The sequence below is a fragment of the Oxyura jamaicensis genome, chromosome Z, assembly GCF_011077185.1.
Source record: "Oxyura jamaicensis isolate SHBP4307 breed ruddy duck chromosome Z, BPBGC_Ojam_1.0, whole genome shotgun sequence".
Taxonomy (NCBI): Eukaryota; Metazoa; Chordata; class Aves; order Anseriformes; family Anatidae; genus Oxyura; species Oxyura jamaicensis.
In genome coordinates this window covers 26143395-26158226 of record NC_048926.1, presented here as the reverse complement: position 1 = coordinate 26158226, position 14832 = coordinate 26143395, and the positions used below count along the sequence as shown (strand labels likewise).

The window sequence follows — 14832 nt, the reverse complement described above, 5'->3', positions numbered from 1 at the left end:
AGGCAGCAAAACATTGTGCAGCAGCACATCGGTAGACTGAGTATTCTGACCCTTTTACTTGGCATTCCGGGAATGTATATCAGAAAGTGAGGATTGCACAAATCCTTAGCAGAGATGTAAAAAATGCTATTAATGGCTGTCACAAGACAGATAATCAACAGCATGTTGCATAGCAGGACAGTTGAGCAACCCTAAGCCCCTGTAGGGGAGGTGACACATGAACCAACTGTATCCACTAACTAAATTAACTATAAACCAATCTCATTAAGACAAAGATTCATATTGAGCAAGAGTATGGATTCAAAACAATAAGGAAAAAAATCTGAATAATAAAACTGTAGCAATAATACCAAATGCTCAGATATAACCCATGGGCAGGAATTATGATCCTGAATTAGATGTGAAATCATGAACACTTAAAACTTAATTCTCTTAATAAAGAAAAAACTCAAGGGGAGGAACAATATTCTAACTGACAATAAAAAGTTGACAGAAGTACTGTTGGATTACAGCCCCAGTTTCAAGTGTGTGGTAACATGATTACATTTAAGTACTAAAGACAAATTACTCAGCAACATTGGGCAATCCTAAAATACTTGGCTATTTACTACAGATTAGAGACCTCCCCTCCATTCATTATGGAATTCTTCATCATAATATAAACAGCTTAATTTAAACTGAATTGGATGCTTATTTTCCCACTTCTGACTTAATTCCCTCAATACATACTGAAGAAGAAGCCTTCTATTTTTTTTTTTTTTTTTTTTACCCACAGCACCCAAATAATTGCTTTTTGATTGCCAAGAATTGGTTGCACTTTCATAAACATACAGCAATATTCTGACATTTTCACTTTGAACATCAACCTATCCATTGCTGGTTCAGATTCAAAGACTGTCAGATTCATATATAGGTTCATACAGAGAATGCAAACGCTAAAAATAACTGCCTGGGAGAATCCCATGTTCCAAGAAACATCTGCCTGCTGCACCAACACCCAGTATCATCATCATCTCCTTGGCATCCTTTCTCTCCATCACTCTTCTACTGCTCTTTGGCACTTTCCTCTTCAAAATACAATTGCCTCAGGCCTTTCAAGTATGAGTATGTATTCCTGACTACATGCGGCTCTGTAGGGCTTTCTGGACATGCTGCATGCAATCTCCATCAACGTTTCTCCACCATCAACTTGAGATCTTCCACCAAACCAGAAGTAACAATTTGATTATTTAAGGTACAAACCAAAGTCTAAAAGTACTAATTGCCTGTGTCTTAAATAACCCCCTATCTGGTTACAGCTTATATTCTATGCCTTAGTTTACTTGGGTCATCTTTTTAGCAATGATTATGGCTGAGGAAGCACTTTATCAAGTTACAGAAAATGAATTAATTAAATGCGCATCACTTCATACTAAAACTTTTCCAACCTCAGACAGCTGGAAACAAATTAACGTATTTTTATGCAATTAGCAATTATTAAAAATTTACTGCTATGGTATTTCTTTCTGCCCAGGACACCAATTTATATATTAGTTTTTTTTTTTTTTTTTTTTTTTTTTTACAAAAGCTTTCACCAACTGAAATCTATCATTTCACATACAACTTCACTAGTGGATGACTGAAACCTATCAGCAGATAAAAGCCATAATTATTATTCTTTTATCATATGCAGCTCTGTTGGCAGGATCAAAGTTCAGAGAAGTAGCTAGAAAAATCTAATCTAAAGTTTACCGGCATTATTCCTCCAAATTGATCCACTTCTATACGCTACCATTCCAACACCTTCCAAAACAGTTACATTTCATGTTTTATACAATTTAAAAGAAACACCAATGTACTGTTAATGTCATGGTAACCTTTTGACAGTACTTTGCAATATATAATTCTTCATGTAAAAGTGCTATAAGCAATACTATTTGCTTTGCACTGATATTTCCTTCCAAAAAAGAAAATCAATTTTAGATATTAAGTATTTGTAGTTTAAAATTTAAGATCTCCCACAGAAAGCTTCTGTATCTGTTTAAGATAAATGTTTGAAGCATACTCTGTAAATTTGTTAATCTGTTTTTAAAACAATCTGTGCTTCTGCTCACAAGTGTCCAATCATTAGTGGTGGCCAACTATACTATACTTAAACCAAAGATAATACTAATCAAAGAGTGATTATTCAACTTAGAATATCTTTAAAAAAGGCAGGTATTTTATTTATTATTAGAGGATGATTACTGGCAAGAACAATCTCACTTTCTTCAGAATGTGTGTCAAGAATGAAGCTTAAAATTGGAAGCTGTCAGTTTAACTCTGATATATAGTGCTCATGTTCTTTTGGTAAACTATAGCTAAAACATGTTTACTTCACCTCTACTTTATAACATGAATATTTACTAAGCTCTTTACAATAGCAATTCATTATTATTCAGGAAAAAAGAGCTAAGACTATTCACAAGCTGAATTGGGAACCAAATCTGTGCCAACCAAAAGCTGTCTTTCAGGTAGACTTCAGTTTCCATCTTCTTGTCTGCCCCTAGCTGCAGATACCCACAAGCAACAGAAGTCAAAAAGATCTACTCTTTTAGAAGTCCATTCAGAAGAGGAATGACTTGCAATTTGTATATTAATGTAAAACAATTACTTGCCTTCACTAAGCAACAGTTTCTCCTAATCATTGTTTCTGGAAACAAACTAATTCACTGAAAATACCTTCACTATTCACACTGGATTTATTTGTCAATCCTAGTTCTGGCATTTGCTACAGAACTACCTAAATGTCTCTTTGCAACAGAAGAAAATGTTCTTAAAGTCAAATAACCAATAGCATATTTCCATGAAGATTGACATGAGTGTATATCATCTCATTATAACCAAAAAGCCAAACATTGCATCACAGTTACTACATCTTGTTTAAGTTACCAAATTAGAAATCAAAATGTTTTTCTACATCGGTAATGCAGGAAGTAAAATAAATTGAAGACTAACCACTGGATCAGAACAACATGGCAGGTATGAGTCCTGTCTGAAGAAGAGCTCAAACTCACAGTGGAAAGGAAGATTTTTAACTCTTTCTGCATGGATAGTTACCTCTAGAGAGGAAAAAAGTGCACCCAAGAGTAAGCATTCTCAAAAGCTGTCAAACATGACATTTAAGTGTTTTTCAAGATTCACCACACAGATCTCTATATATTTCTCCCAAAGGACATCCAAACTGTAGAGCTCATGAGATATACACTAAGAATTTGTAAACAGGTTTGAAAATCTATTAATATATATTACCACCAGGATTAGATTAGTGCTGGCCTTTGTGTGAAACTGTCTGGAGCTGGGCAGGTACAGCAGATGACCTCCAGAGTCTCTTCCAGCTTAAGCTATCCTACACATACTACGTTACTTCTTGATACATCATGTCATCACTGCGTGAGATGGTATAAATACCTCTCTTCAAAGCAGTGATGGCACCATCAGGATAAACACAGTAATCAAGGGAAAATACTACAATGTGAATGGCCAATTTTACTGGAAGTTGGATTTCCAACTTTACAAAGTGTTTGTGTGTTTTCAATGACAGACCCTGGCCCTTTCCAACTCCAAAGCTGAATCCCACAGATCCACCTCTACAGACATGCCATCAACACCCACTCCTAACCATCTGCACAGAAGTCTCCATTGAAAGCTTGACTTTAGGAATGAAAGAACTATAAGGTTTTATTGTAATGAAGGATATCTTTAATAAATACCACCTGACAATCAACTGCAGCACTATTTTAGAATCACAGAATACCCCATATTGAAAGGGACAAACAAGGATCAATTCCAATTGCTAGCTCTAGACAAGACCACCCAAAAATAAAATCATATGTCTGAGAACATTGTCCAAAAGCTTCTTGAACTCTGGCAGCTTTGGTACTGTCACCACTGCCCTGGGGAGCCTGTCCAAGTGCCCAAGCACCCTCTGGGTGCAGAACCTTTCCCTAACCTCCAGCCTGACCCTCCCCTGTCCCAGCTCCATGCCGTTCCCTCGGGTCCTGTCGCTGTCCCCAGAGAGCAGAGCTCAGCGCCTGCCCCTCCGCTCCCCTCATGAGGGAGCTGCAGGCTGCCATGAGGCCTCCCCTCAGCCTGCTCTGCTCTGGGATGAGCAAACCAAGGGACCTCAGCTGCTCCTCATACATCTTTCCCTCCAGACTCCTCACCATCCTCATAGCTCTGCTTTGGACGCTCTCTTACAGTTTTGTGTCCTTCTGGCATTGTGTCACACAGTGCTGGCGGTGAGGCCACCCAGCGCAGAGCAGAGCAGGACAATCCCTTCTCCCCCCAGCTGGCAGTGCTGGGCCTGATGCACCCCAGGGTAGGGTTGCCCCTCTGCCAGGGCACGCTGCTGGCTCGTGTTCAGCTTGCTGTTGACCAGAACCCCCCAGATCCCTTTCTGTGGGGCTGATCTCCAGCCTCTCGTCCCTCATCTGTACATATAGCCAGGGCTGCCCCATCCCAGGTACAGAATCCGGCACATGCTCTTGTAAAACTTCATGCAGTTTTTGACTGCCCAGCCTTCTAACCTGTCAAGATCTATCTGCAAGGCATCTCGATCCCTGAGGGAGTCAACAGCTCCTCCCAATTTAATGTCATCTGCAAACTTACTCAGTATACCTTCAAGTCCTGCATCCAAGACATTTATGAAAACACTGAAGAGAACTGCCCTTAAAATAGAGCCCCGTGGAACCCCATAGCAACTGAAAGCCAGCCTGATGTAACTGCATTTACTATAACTCCTTGATCCTGATCCATCAGCCAATTGTTCATCCCTTTAGGATGTCCAGTATAGAGTAATAGAACAAGATTTAAGTCTGCATGTGTATCAACTTTTTATACTACTCAGGATTTCTCAAGCCTTGACCACATAGCAGAACTCTTGAGCTCAAGCCTCCGCTCTGTTATAAACCAGCTGAATACCTCAATGTTTTTCATTATCTGACTGAAAACAAATCCGCATCAGCTATTGACTTTCACTTTCCTCCCTTATAACTTGATGCACATGGCTAATTCTTGACAGTTCTTTACTTAATGTGATCCAGTGGGTGTACTTTGAATACTCGTCCTTTGGTCCCTTATATCTGAGGAGTCAACTCTAAGTTTCAGCAGTTAATATTGCCAGTACCCAATTAAATCCCATGTTTCCATCAAATTGGAGACTACTGCCACAGAAACATACCTGTTCTAGAAGGATGACATTATAATTCTACACTTAAAATACCTGAAGAAGCTATTTCAGTGAGCTGCTTTAATAAGTATTCCTCTCATTAAATAAAGAGGAAAGAAACAAGTGTCATCTTATAAAACATCCCTGTAGAATTATCTATCAATCTCTGCGTCTCTGCCCAATATGATAGGAATGATAAAAGAAGACAAGAAGGGACTGTGGCTTTCTGAATACAAATTTAATGTCTCATAATTAATACAATGACTAATCATTATGGTAATCTTAATTGCTGAAAATACAGCAAGACTACTCAGTGACAGCAGCTTTCTGTTTATGCTTATACATCAACAAAAATGCATACATTATATGCTACTAGCAGCAATAAGTACTCAAATATCATTATGTCCCCAGTTGAAATCAAATATGTGCGCACCTAATATGAACACCTAAAAGAAGGCTTTGTAAGAATTCAAGCCTCCTTTCCTACAAGGAAATATTATAGACATCAACTCCATACAATACCACCTTGTCTGGCTTTACAGTAAAGAAAAGCTTCTTGTAATGCACCAGGTTAGGAGGGAAATAGTTATTGTGCCTGACTCTGGATCAGCAAGATCAAGGAAAACTAACATAGTTAGAGACTGTAGAAAAAAATATTCAAGCATTAAATGTATTCTAACAAACTTACAGTGTTAAGATATTACAAGGACATAGAAGTAAAGATTAACTATATACCACAGGAAGAATATTCTAAACATTTATCTTTGAGCATAATTCCTTTTCTACTATTAAAAGCAGATTAGAAAAAAAAGTCAAACACCTACTATCTTTGCTACCAGACACTTATTAAACCAGAATTATTCATTCCAAAACTTTGGCCCAGATGAAGAGCTTCAGAAAGACAAGTGCTTTATGACAATTTCAGAAGTAAATTTTTATGTCCTCAGGAGGCAAGAAGTGATCTAATAGTATTTCTGAATCTCTAGTACTTAAGCAGCAATCACTAACTGCAGATACAAGTAATTAACAGAAGTCCAACAAGTTTCAGAGATGCCATTTTGAACTACAATGGAACTTCAAGTACCCCTCAAAATACACGATCCTTAATGAAAACTGAACTAAAATATCACATTAATTTTCAGAATTGTACCTACTTTTTGTTCGTCCCCCAACATCATTTTTTTCTACATACTCAAGAAGCTCAAGAACTGAAAAAAATGCAGTGATTCAACTCCAATAAATGTCAGAGAGAAGACAGGAAAAAAAAACATATGTAAGAGTTTCAGTGTTACACACTTCCTAGTGAGAACATAAGATGTTCCTGAACTTCCTCTCACAAAGTGCAATTTATAAAAACATTCCAGCAGCAATGTCAGCATTGCTATAATCTCTCACTCCACCACCAGAACAGGAGTTCAAGCTGCTGAGATATGCTATAAAACATTCTTCTAGACCTCTGTTGGTCCACCTCTTTGCCACCACCTTCCTATTCCTGCCTGGCATATATATTAAGCCTCACGCAAGTGAACACAAGACTTTTATGGAGCTCATGATCAGAGGCCGGTACTACTAGACGACCATAAGTATATTCAAACAAGTACGTGTAAAGACTGCTGTTGAACATTCCTGAATAAGTCAAATCTTGAGCAAATTTAGAAGTTTAAGCTGTTTAAGAAAGATCTTTAAAAAAAAAACTCAGGCAATCTTTTACTGTTTAGGTGACTACAACATCTGTCATATATCTAAATATAAAAATATGCTTTCCAAAAAATCATCTTCCAAAAGTGCACTGTTCACATAATCAATCCATCGACGTGTTTTTTCAAGCCAATCTTTTCTGAAATTACAAAACTATTTGTAAACTGAAGATTAAGAAAACGTCTCCATTGTCATCCTTAATTCATCTTGAAAACACATATTTGGTGGAATACGATGAAATGCTATTGCTCTTGTACACTTATGTGCTACACAGAAGAAAGTAGAAGTCCAGAGGGAAAGCCCTCACATGAAGAGGGGTTAAGAGAGCTGAGTGTGTTTTCTGTTATATACCTGGACCTTTTAAGAGTAACAGAAAAGCTACAACATGATTTTTAGCAAGGACTAATCAAAATAAATACATATAATTCTGAAAGCTGCAAAAAGCAGATTTTTTTCTTTATTTTCTAAGGCCACTTCATTTTCAGATTTCATTTGTACATAGGTTCTCTGTTATCAGCGTAATACTGTATCTCTAAGCATTAGGCAGAAACAGCAACAAATATCACACTTCTTTGTTCAGAGGAAGAAGTGGTAGAACATTTTATTTTGGAAATGTTATTCAGTTTCAAAAAGTCAGAAGTCAAAGAAAAGTACACTTTGCATTGGAAAGAGAGATTAGTAAGGCCTTTGTGATGTATGTGACCTCCTTTGGTTTGTGCCTGTGTTGTAGACCAGCTCCTTGGAAAACAGTGCCTCTTCCACAGAGAAATTGAACCCCTGTGCATAGAAACCTTGAGCGTAATAGATGAAAAGCTGCGTACTGCCATCTCCAATGAAAACAGCCTGTTTTCTTATTAGGAACTCTCCGCCCTGCTCCACAGTGTTGCACTAATATCACTAACTTAATATTAAATGACCCAATAGAATTATTTGTTGTACTCATACTTGCTTTTGCTAAACATTAGCCTACAACCACAGTAACAGCCATAAAACATGAAAAGATGGCAATATTGGAATAGTACTTACTGTGATGACAGCCTTGCTCAGACAGATAGAGCCTCTGCAGCCATATTCTGTTTCATCTTCAGACTTGTAATAACTGAGTGTGTTGCTTTTCAGAACTACCCATCGATCTTGCCACCCATGAATATAGTTGGTCCACTGTAAAATAAATAAATAAATAAATATCCCCTAGTAGAAGATTAACAATAGAAGAATTTTGCTTTTTCCAGGAGAAAAAAGTTTTTGTTTTTAATTATAAAAGAAAGTTCTTCCCAATTGAGAACATTCTTCTTCTGCTCAGGGCTCTTAAAAATCTCTTTTGCAAATGACTGAAGTAGGGTGCTAAAAAACAGTTGTTTCAAAAGAACAGTAAGATAACAGATGTCTTGGTTGCAACACTGTTGCCAAGGCCACTTAAATAAAGGTATCAAACACACTGATAACACATTGTGGAAGGGGGGAGGGGGAAAACCAGACATTAACCACTAAGCTCAATTTAGCCATCTGACTTAAAATTTGAATTAGACAAAAAGAAACTTAAGCCGAACATGGAAAGAATTTTTATATGCAAGGTAATTTTTAACAAACTGATTCTAATGAAGTTTCTAATTATTTTCATGTAAACACATATGTACCATTATCCCATCAGTATAGTGTATAGCTACTGTAGTGTCTAGAGTAATCAGTTCTTTATCAATTCAACGCTGCCTGCAGATATTGCTTTAGGTTTTAATTCCATAACCACTTTAACATTAGGAAGATAATTGTTTGTCAGCAGACATTCAATCATCCTGATACTAAGATTTTTCTAGGGACTAGACATTCACATATGCAATTAAATTTATATTCCAGGAACAAGTCCTGGATTCATCATACAAAGATCTACTTACAAGTGACTAATAAAGTCCTGATTATTAGTACGTTATATTTGCTACGGCTTCCCAACAGAACTAAACAGCACCCTGTAGAATCATACAGCACTGAGTATCACCACTGTTCTGTAACTCTGGTCTTCAATCACAGGGCAAAAAATAACAAGTTAGATAATAATGCAAACAGGAAAACAAAAGCATTGAGAACAATTTTATCATGCAAGCATTTCAACATGTTCATGACAATTGTTCTTTGATAAGAGCTCTCAGAAGCAGGTTTAAAACATCTTTTTAACATTTAATTCTAACCACTACACACCATTTTGTAATATATTAACAGGGAGGGGGAGCAAGTGGATTAATGGGCTGGTTTCTACATTACACTACATATGTTAGTTAATGCATGTCCCATAACTGCATGTTAACTTTAATAAATAACAATAAGAGGACCGCTAAGTGCTAAGAAGGAGAAACAAACTATCACCTGAGAAATTCCTAACCATTTTCAAGCACAGGTAAGACCTACATTTGCTTGCCAAAGATAAAGCCTTTTACAATTTCCTAATATATCACATTGCTGAGTTCAGTATCTCTCAAAGAATGCGTCAGCTGAGCTTAGTACACAAACTGGCAGCACCAGCCATCACTGGAGGTATATTAGCACTCGCTGAGTTCCTCTCTTCTCCTCTCTTATATTCCCTACTCCTACCAGACGTATAATACAGAGTCCAAAGTTATCTTGGGCAAAAGAGCAAGGGACAGGGAGGAAAGGACCTTTCCTTCTTTGACACAGTTAAGTGAGGTAAATATAGAAGTCAGTGTTGCATTTGCTGCTGCAATCAACATTTGCTGTTGCAATCGAAATGTCACATGAATTAAAAGACTCCTTGAAGTATACTTGGTAGAAAAAAAGGTTTTGGCAAACAAAAGACCACTGGTTAAAGCATGTGGATTCTTCTGCATCAAGACATTTCCATGTCAAAGTTCTTTGGATCCACCTTAAAACTGTAAGGAGGAAATACAATGGAAAAAAACCTAGAGTTCTTAAACATTTAAAGAGACCAGCAAAACATACTTATAATAAGCTTCTCTTGCCAAACTATTGCCTGTCCTCCAAAGCCTTCTCTTTAGCAAGGGCAGAAAAATTGAAACACTACTAAGCATACAGAGATCTGCTACATACTTTCATTGATTTACAATGTAATTATAGACAGCAAGTTCTTAAAAACAAATATATGCTTAGTAGTAAGTTCGAAATGGTACCATTTTGTTTTAATTAATTCATCTCAGGTATTACTGAGGCATCAACAAAAGGTAAAATTACCCCTCAATATTCACTGCAACAGGTTTCACCATTCTTCAATGCATGACACGCATGACTGTATGACGAGATTACATCCTGTGTTCTCACAGTAAAGGCACGATCAGGCACTCTCCACAATCACCTAGAAACATATTAAGCTTGCACGTATGCACATTACGAATTTACAAAGAGGCCGTGGCTTCACCTGTTACTCTAGTAAGGAACAGCAACCAAACTCAATAAAGCAAATAATTTGCCAACATCAAAATTAGCTGCATCCGACAAACATTAAAGTTTCCAACAGTGAGAATCATCTAATCAAAGGAAAACCTCGTAAGGAAAAAATCCTAAACCAGAACATTGCATTTTATCTGAGTTAACACCTCAAGTCTGCCTCATCTTCTCCCCCCCCCCCCCCCATCCACTAGAGATGACGAGATCTCACAGACGAGAGCCACGGCCTCTCTCTTCTCCTACCCCCTCCTCCCATCTCTGGGTTTAGGAACACTTCCAGAGTGGAAGGAGTTCACCGAGTCTCCCACAGACAGCGGAGAACTGGCCTTGCTATGACCGTCTCCTCAGCGGCCAGGGCCGGTCGGTGATCTCGGGATCCCATGACCTGCGCGCTCCGCACAGGCTGATGCCTGCCCTCATCACACGGGACGGCAGAGAAATTCAAAACGCAGCGGTTTAATTCTAAAGGTATTTAATTGTTATTATGAGGGTACTTTCTGAAAAAGAAACAAAAAAGGCAAAAAAATTTGGCTTTCCTGCTTGTTAATTCCATACACAACTTTAAAATTGTCCCCCAGATAAAATTCCCCAGTATCGCCCAACGCATACTTGCAAGTCATCTCATTTTCAGCGATAAAAGGACAAAAAAAAAAATAAAAATAAAAACAAAAATAGCAGCGCTTATACTTAAAAAGGGAAACGAGCCCTAGTGCCATTTTCCTTCCTCTCCTCCCCACCTCCCGTCCCTCCGGCCGCAGGGGCATTGCACGGCGCCGCTCTGACACTTGGGCTGGAGGCTGCGCCGCTGCCCTCGGGGGCTGCGGGGAAGGCAGCGGGGAGCCCCGGCCGGGAGGGGACACCCGGGGGGGGGGGGAACCTCGCTGCGAGGAGGCAGGGGGGCCGCCCGGCCGCCTTCCCCACCCGCCCGGCCGGGGCCGAGGCCGCGCCAGCGCCTCCCGCGGGGGCTCCCGAGCCGGCGCCAGGCCCCGCGGCCGGCGGTGGGAGCCTCGTCCCGGTGCTCGTCGCCCTCCTGCTGCTCCTCCTCCTGCCCGCGGGCTGCCGAGCTCCGCCGCCGACGGGGCGGGGAAGCCGGGGGAGCGCCTTACCTTGCTGAGCACCCCGCAGAGCTCAACAGGCAGCCCGAGCTCGGTCTCGGGGTCCTCCTCGGAGCCGGAGGAATTCCAGCTCTGGTTGTCCGACATGGAGACCCGAGCCGCAGCCACCGCCGAGCAGGGAACAGCCGAGCGGCCCCCGCCCACCGCAGCCTCGGCGTCCTCCAGCCCAACGGACGTAGTCGCGGAGCCTTCGGGCTCCCCCCCCGCCCTCCTCACCACCAACCCTCAGCGCAGCTCCGCGGCCCCGGCCCGCGGCAGGAGCCACAACATAGAGGTGGCGAACGGGGGCGGGGCGAGCGCGCGCCCGCCCGCCGCTCACTCCACCCAGAGCGCTGCCGCCGCCGCCATCTTAGCGAGGCGGGTGCGCGCTGCCGCTCCTCGCCAGCCCCTCCCCTCGCCCACCCTCCCAGCCCCGCGCGCTGCCTGTCGGGAGTTGTAGTCGCTTCCCTCCCCCCCCCCCTCACGGAGTCTGTCCCCCTCCTTCCCTCCCTCCCGCCTGCCGCCATCTTGGCCTCGTCGCTTTTCGCCTTTCGGGGTCGGGTACCGCAGGGCTCCCTCGTTAGTCAGGAAAAGCACCTAATGGGCCCTGCCCGCTCCCTAGCGTGAGGACTGGGAGAGGCGCCGAGGCTCCGTCCCCGCCCCGTGAACGGTGGGTGCCGGCGGGCGAGCCGCCAGCCCTTTCCCGTGACAAAGATGGCGGCCGCGGGGCCGCAGGAAGGGGCGGGAGGCGCTGCCCGCTGTGGGGACGGGGTGGAGGGGGGGGGCCCGGCCCGGCCCGGCCCGGCACGCCGCCGGTAACGGGGCTCTGCCGCGCCGCGTCCCGGCCCTGTCCCGGCGGTACCGGCGTGCGGGGGCTGCCCGCCCGGTGCCGGTGCCAGCGCCCTGCCGGGAGGCCCGGTGACAGCCTAGCGACAGGCGGCGGCCAGAAGCCCGCCCGAGCCGTGAGGTAGCCGCGTCTCGCGTGTCTGACTGCTGTTTTCGTAGACAAGAATGAAATAATACCTGCTTGTTTTTTTATTTATTATTTTTTTTGGTCAGTTCGGTGTTATTTCTTCGTCAGAAATACACCCGAGATGTACAACTTTGCCGATATTTACGGAGGTAGTAATGCTTCTGGAAAGAAAGCGAATTTATCGCTTAACAGTCTGTGAACGTGAATAGGGACGTGGGAGGAACTTCATATTTGTGCGGGCACATCTTTTTGCTTATTTCTTCTTATTATTATTTTTTAAAATCTTAAATAATTTGGTTCAAAACTACAGCATTAAAAGAGTGATGCTGTCAAATTTTCTCTAACTCCCTTTGACAGATCATTGTGTATTTTTTTCTGTGTTACGCTGCTTGAAAGTTTCCCCTGAGGATTATCTGTTGAAAGAGCTCTTAGCATCAAGATATCCGTTTAAATGCATTCTCTATGTATGGGACAGCTAAAATTTAAATCAGCTTCACCGTCTCAGTCTTTGGCATAAAGATATTGACAATGAACGTACATCTGCAGCACTGAGAGTGAGTGGTAAAGCGACATAATTATCCTAAACAGTTAGAAATAGAGGCCAGTCATAGACATTTTAATACTTGTGTAATCACTGGAATGCACAGAAATATTTCTTACCAGTCTATTGTGGATACTATTTTAGACAACTTTCTAACATAGAAGGCTGTTGAGAAATTATGTTCTTAGCTTCACTAGCTGTTTGGAAAGAAATGAAGTTATTTGTCCTTAGCATCTGCTGCAACGTACTCCAAGTGTTAAGCAAGCAGGACAGCTGAGTTTTACATGTATTGATACGTATAAGAACAATTTATAGTTATTCTCTGCAGCATATTGATGAAGTTAAGTGGCATCACTTTTAAAGGTAGTTCTTTTTTCCTCATTAAATTCTGATTTTATTTCATTATATGTTCTCATTGAGAGTAGGGAATGAAGAGACATGTCTGAACAAGCCTTTTGGCAATGGCAGTGATGTGTGCTCAGGTAGCCACGCACCCCTCGCATTTTCTGTCTAGGATTATCACTGTAGTTGCAGATGCTCTTCTTGTTCTCTTCTTGTTCGTTTTTATATCTGCCACATATTCCTAACTTTTCTTCTTCTTCTTTTTTTCCTTTTTTTTTTTTTTTAATAATGTCACTGGCTGATGTTCTTTAAACAGGTGTATTGAGATTGTGACTAACCTGGGACAAATCACATCTTCTTTCTAATGTTCTGACCATCCTTTTCATTTATGACTAGTTGCCTATTGCTTTTCGTGAGATTGGGTCACATCTACATGAGCAAGTACTGTGATGCAGTGCGAGTAGATGTGCAAAGGAAAGATTTGGTGCTGCAGATCGTAAGTTTGTCCTGTTTATATTTTTAGAGGTTTTTCTTCGACTAGCTCTAGTCGGGTCCCATGTTGGAAACCTCCATTAGCAATTGGAATGCATCAGGTATGCTCTGGAATTACAGTCTTCCAGTTAAGTTTGAGAAGATTCCGATTTGCATGCTCTGAGTCCAATCTGTGATGCAAACCAAAGCCACAGTAAATGAAGGTGATCAAACTGATGAACTGATGTTGACTACATGCTCTGCTATACCTCTTCCTGCACCTTTCCTGAAGCACTTTATTTTGTGCTTCATTGCTGTATTCATTCTTTCATTGCAAGCCCTTTCTTGTATTCAGTCTTTATTCCCGATGTATTAGATTGTGAGCAGTTTACAAATCACTGTTATAATTGGAAGCAATCATCACCTTTCTTAGAATGCTGGAACAGATGTTACTGTTCTGTATTGCTGATGTACTATGTGTAATACAAAAATGCATTTTTGGAGTTTTACTTCTAAAGATATTACTCATAAACATCATTAAATTAGTAACTTTATAAATATCTGATTTTTTTTTTTTATTTTTTTGCCTTTTACATCTTTTATTTCCAGTATTACTGTACCTGCAGCAGTAGTGTGTTTGCTGTATGTTATTAAAACATTTTCATCATTAGTATATTTTCTATTATGTTCATGCTGGTAATTTAAACTTGTTCTTAAATTTAGGACTATTTTTCTTAAAAGATTTTTGAAGGAGTTTTGTTTGTAGAAGAGCATATTGCCTAGCAGTATAGGCTCCCAGATATAAACGATTTTTATTTTTTTTTATTTTTTCCTAAAATAATTATAATCTCTGTGTTAGGATTTTTCCTTTTAAGTAAAACATCTAAACAGAAGATTACTGCTAATTATGAATATGTAAGCAATAAGCACATCTCCGTAATAACACAATTGCAGTTCACTACACTGCTTCTGATATGTTTCTTACTGATAAATGTTCATAGTAGTTCAATTCCTTCAATTTATTTTATTTTTTTTTTATTTTTTTTTTCTGCCTTAAAAAATTAAAGCATTTCTTCCAGTAATCTAGAAATACAAGGAAATCTTGGTTAAAAAC

The 14832-nt window shown here is 40.6% G+C and overlaps 2 protein-coding genes across 5 annotated transcripts in view; one reads left to right on the top strand and one right to left on the bottom strand.

Annotated features, from left to right (window-relative positions):
• The window catches only part of CERT1 (ceramide transporter 1), an 80620-nt gene extending 68998 nt beyond the window's left edge, over window positions 1-11622 (bottom strand). For both annotated transcript variants that reach the window (XM_035309579.1, XM_035309580.1), the window contains exons 1-2: window positions 11404-11622; window positions 7913-8047 (exon numbers count right to left, since the gene is read on the bottom strand). In XM_035309579.1, coding sequence (XP_035165470.1) covers window positions 7913-8047; window positions 11404-11499 — 231 coding nt within the window. In that variant the 5' untranslated portion in view covers window positions 11500-11622. The remainder of the gene's footprint in view (window positions 1-7912; window positions 8048-11403) is intronic.
• A 688-nt stretch (window positions 11623-12310) lies between these two features.
• Window positions 12311-14832, top strand: part of POLK (DNA polymerase kappa) — a 33494-nt gene continuing 30972 nt past the window's right edge. For 2 of the 3 annotated variants that reach the window (XM_035309577.1, XM_035309575.1), the window contains exon 1: window positions 12311-12513. The gene's annotated coding sequence lies outside the window, so the exon portion shown is untranslated. The remainder of the gene's footprint in view (window positions 12514-14832) is intronic. The other variant, XM_035309576.1, reaches the window with a different exon arrangement.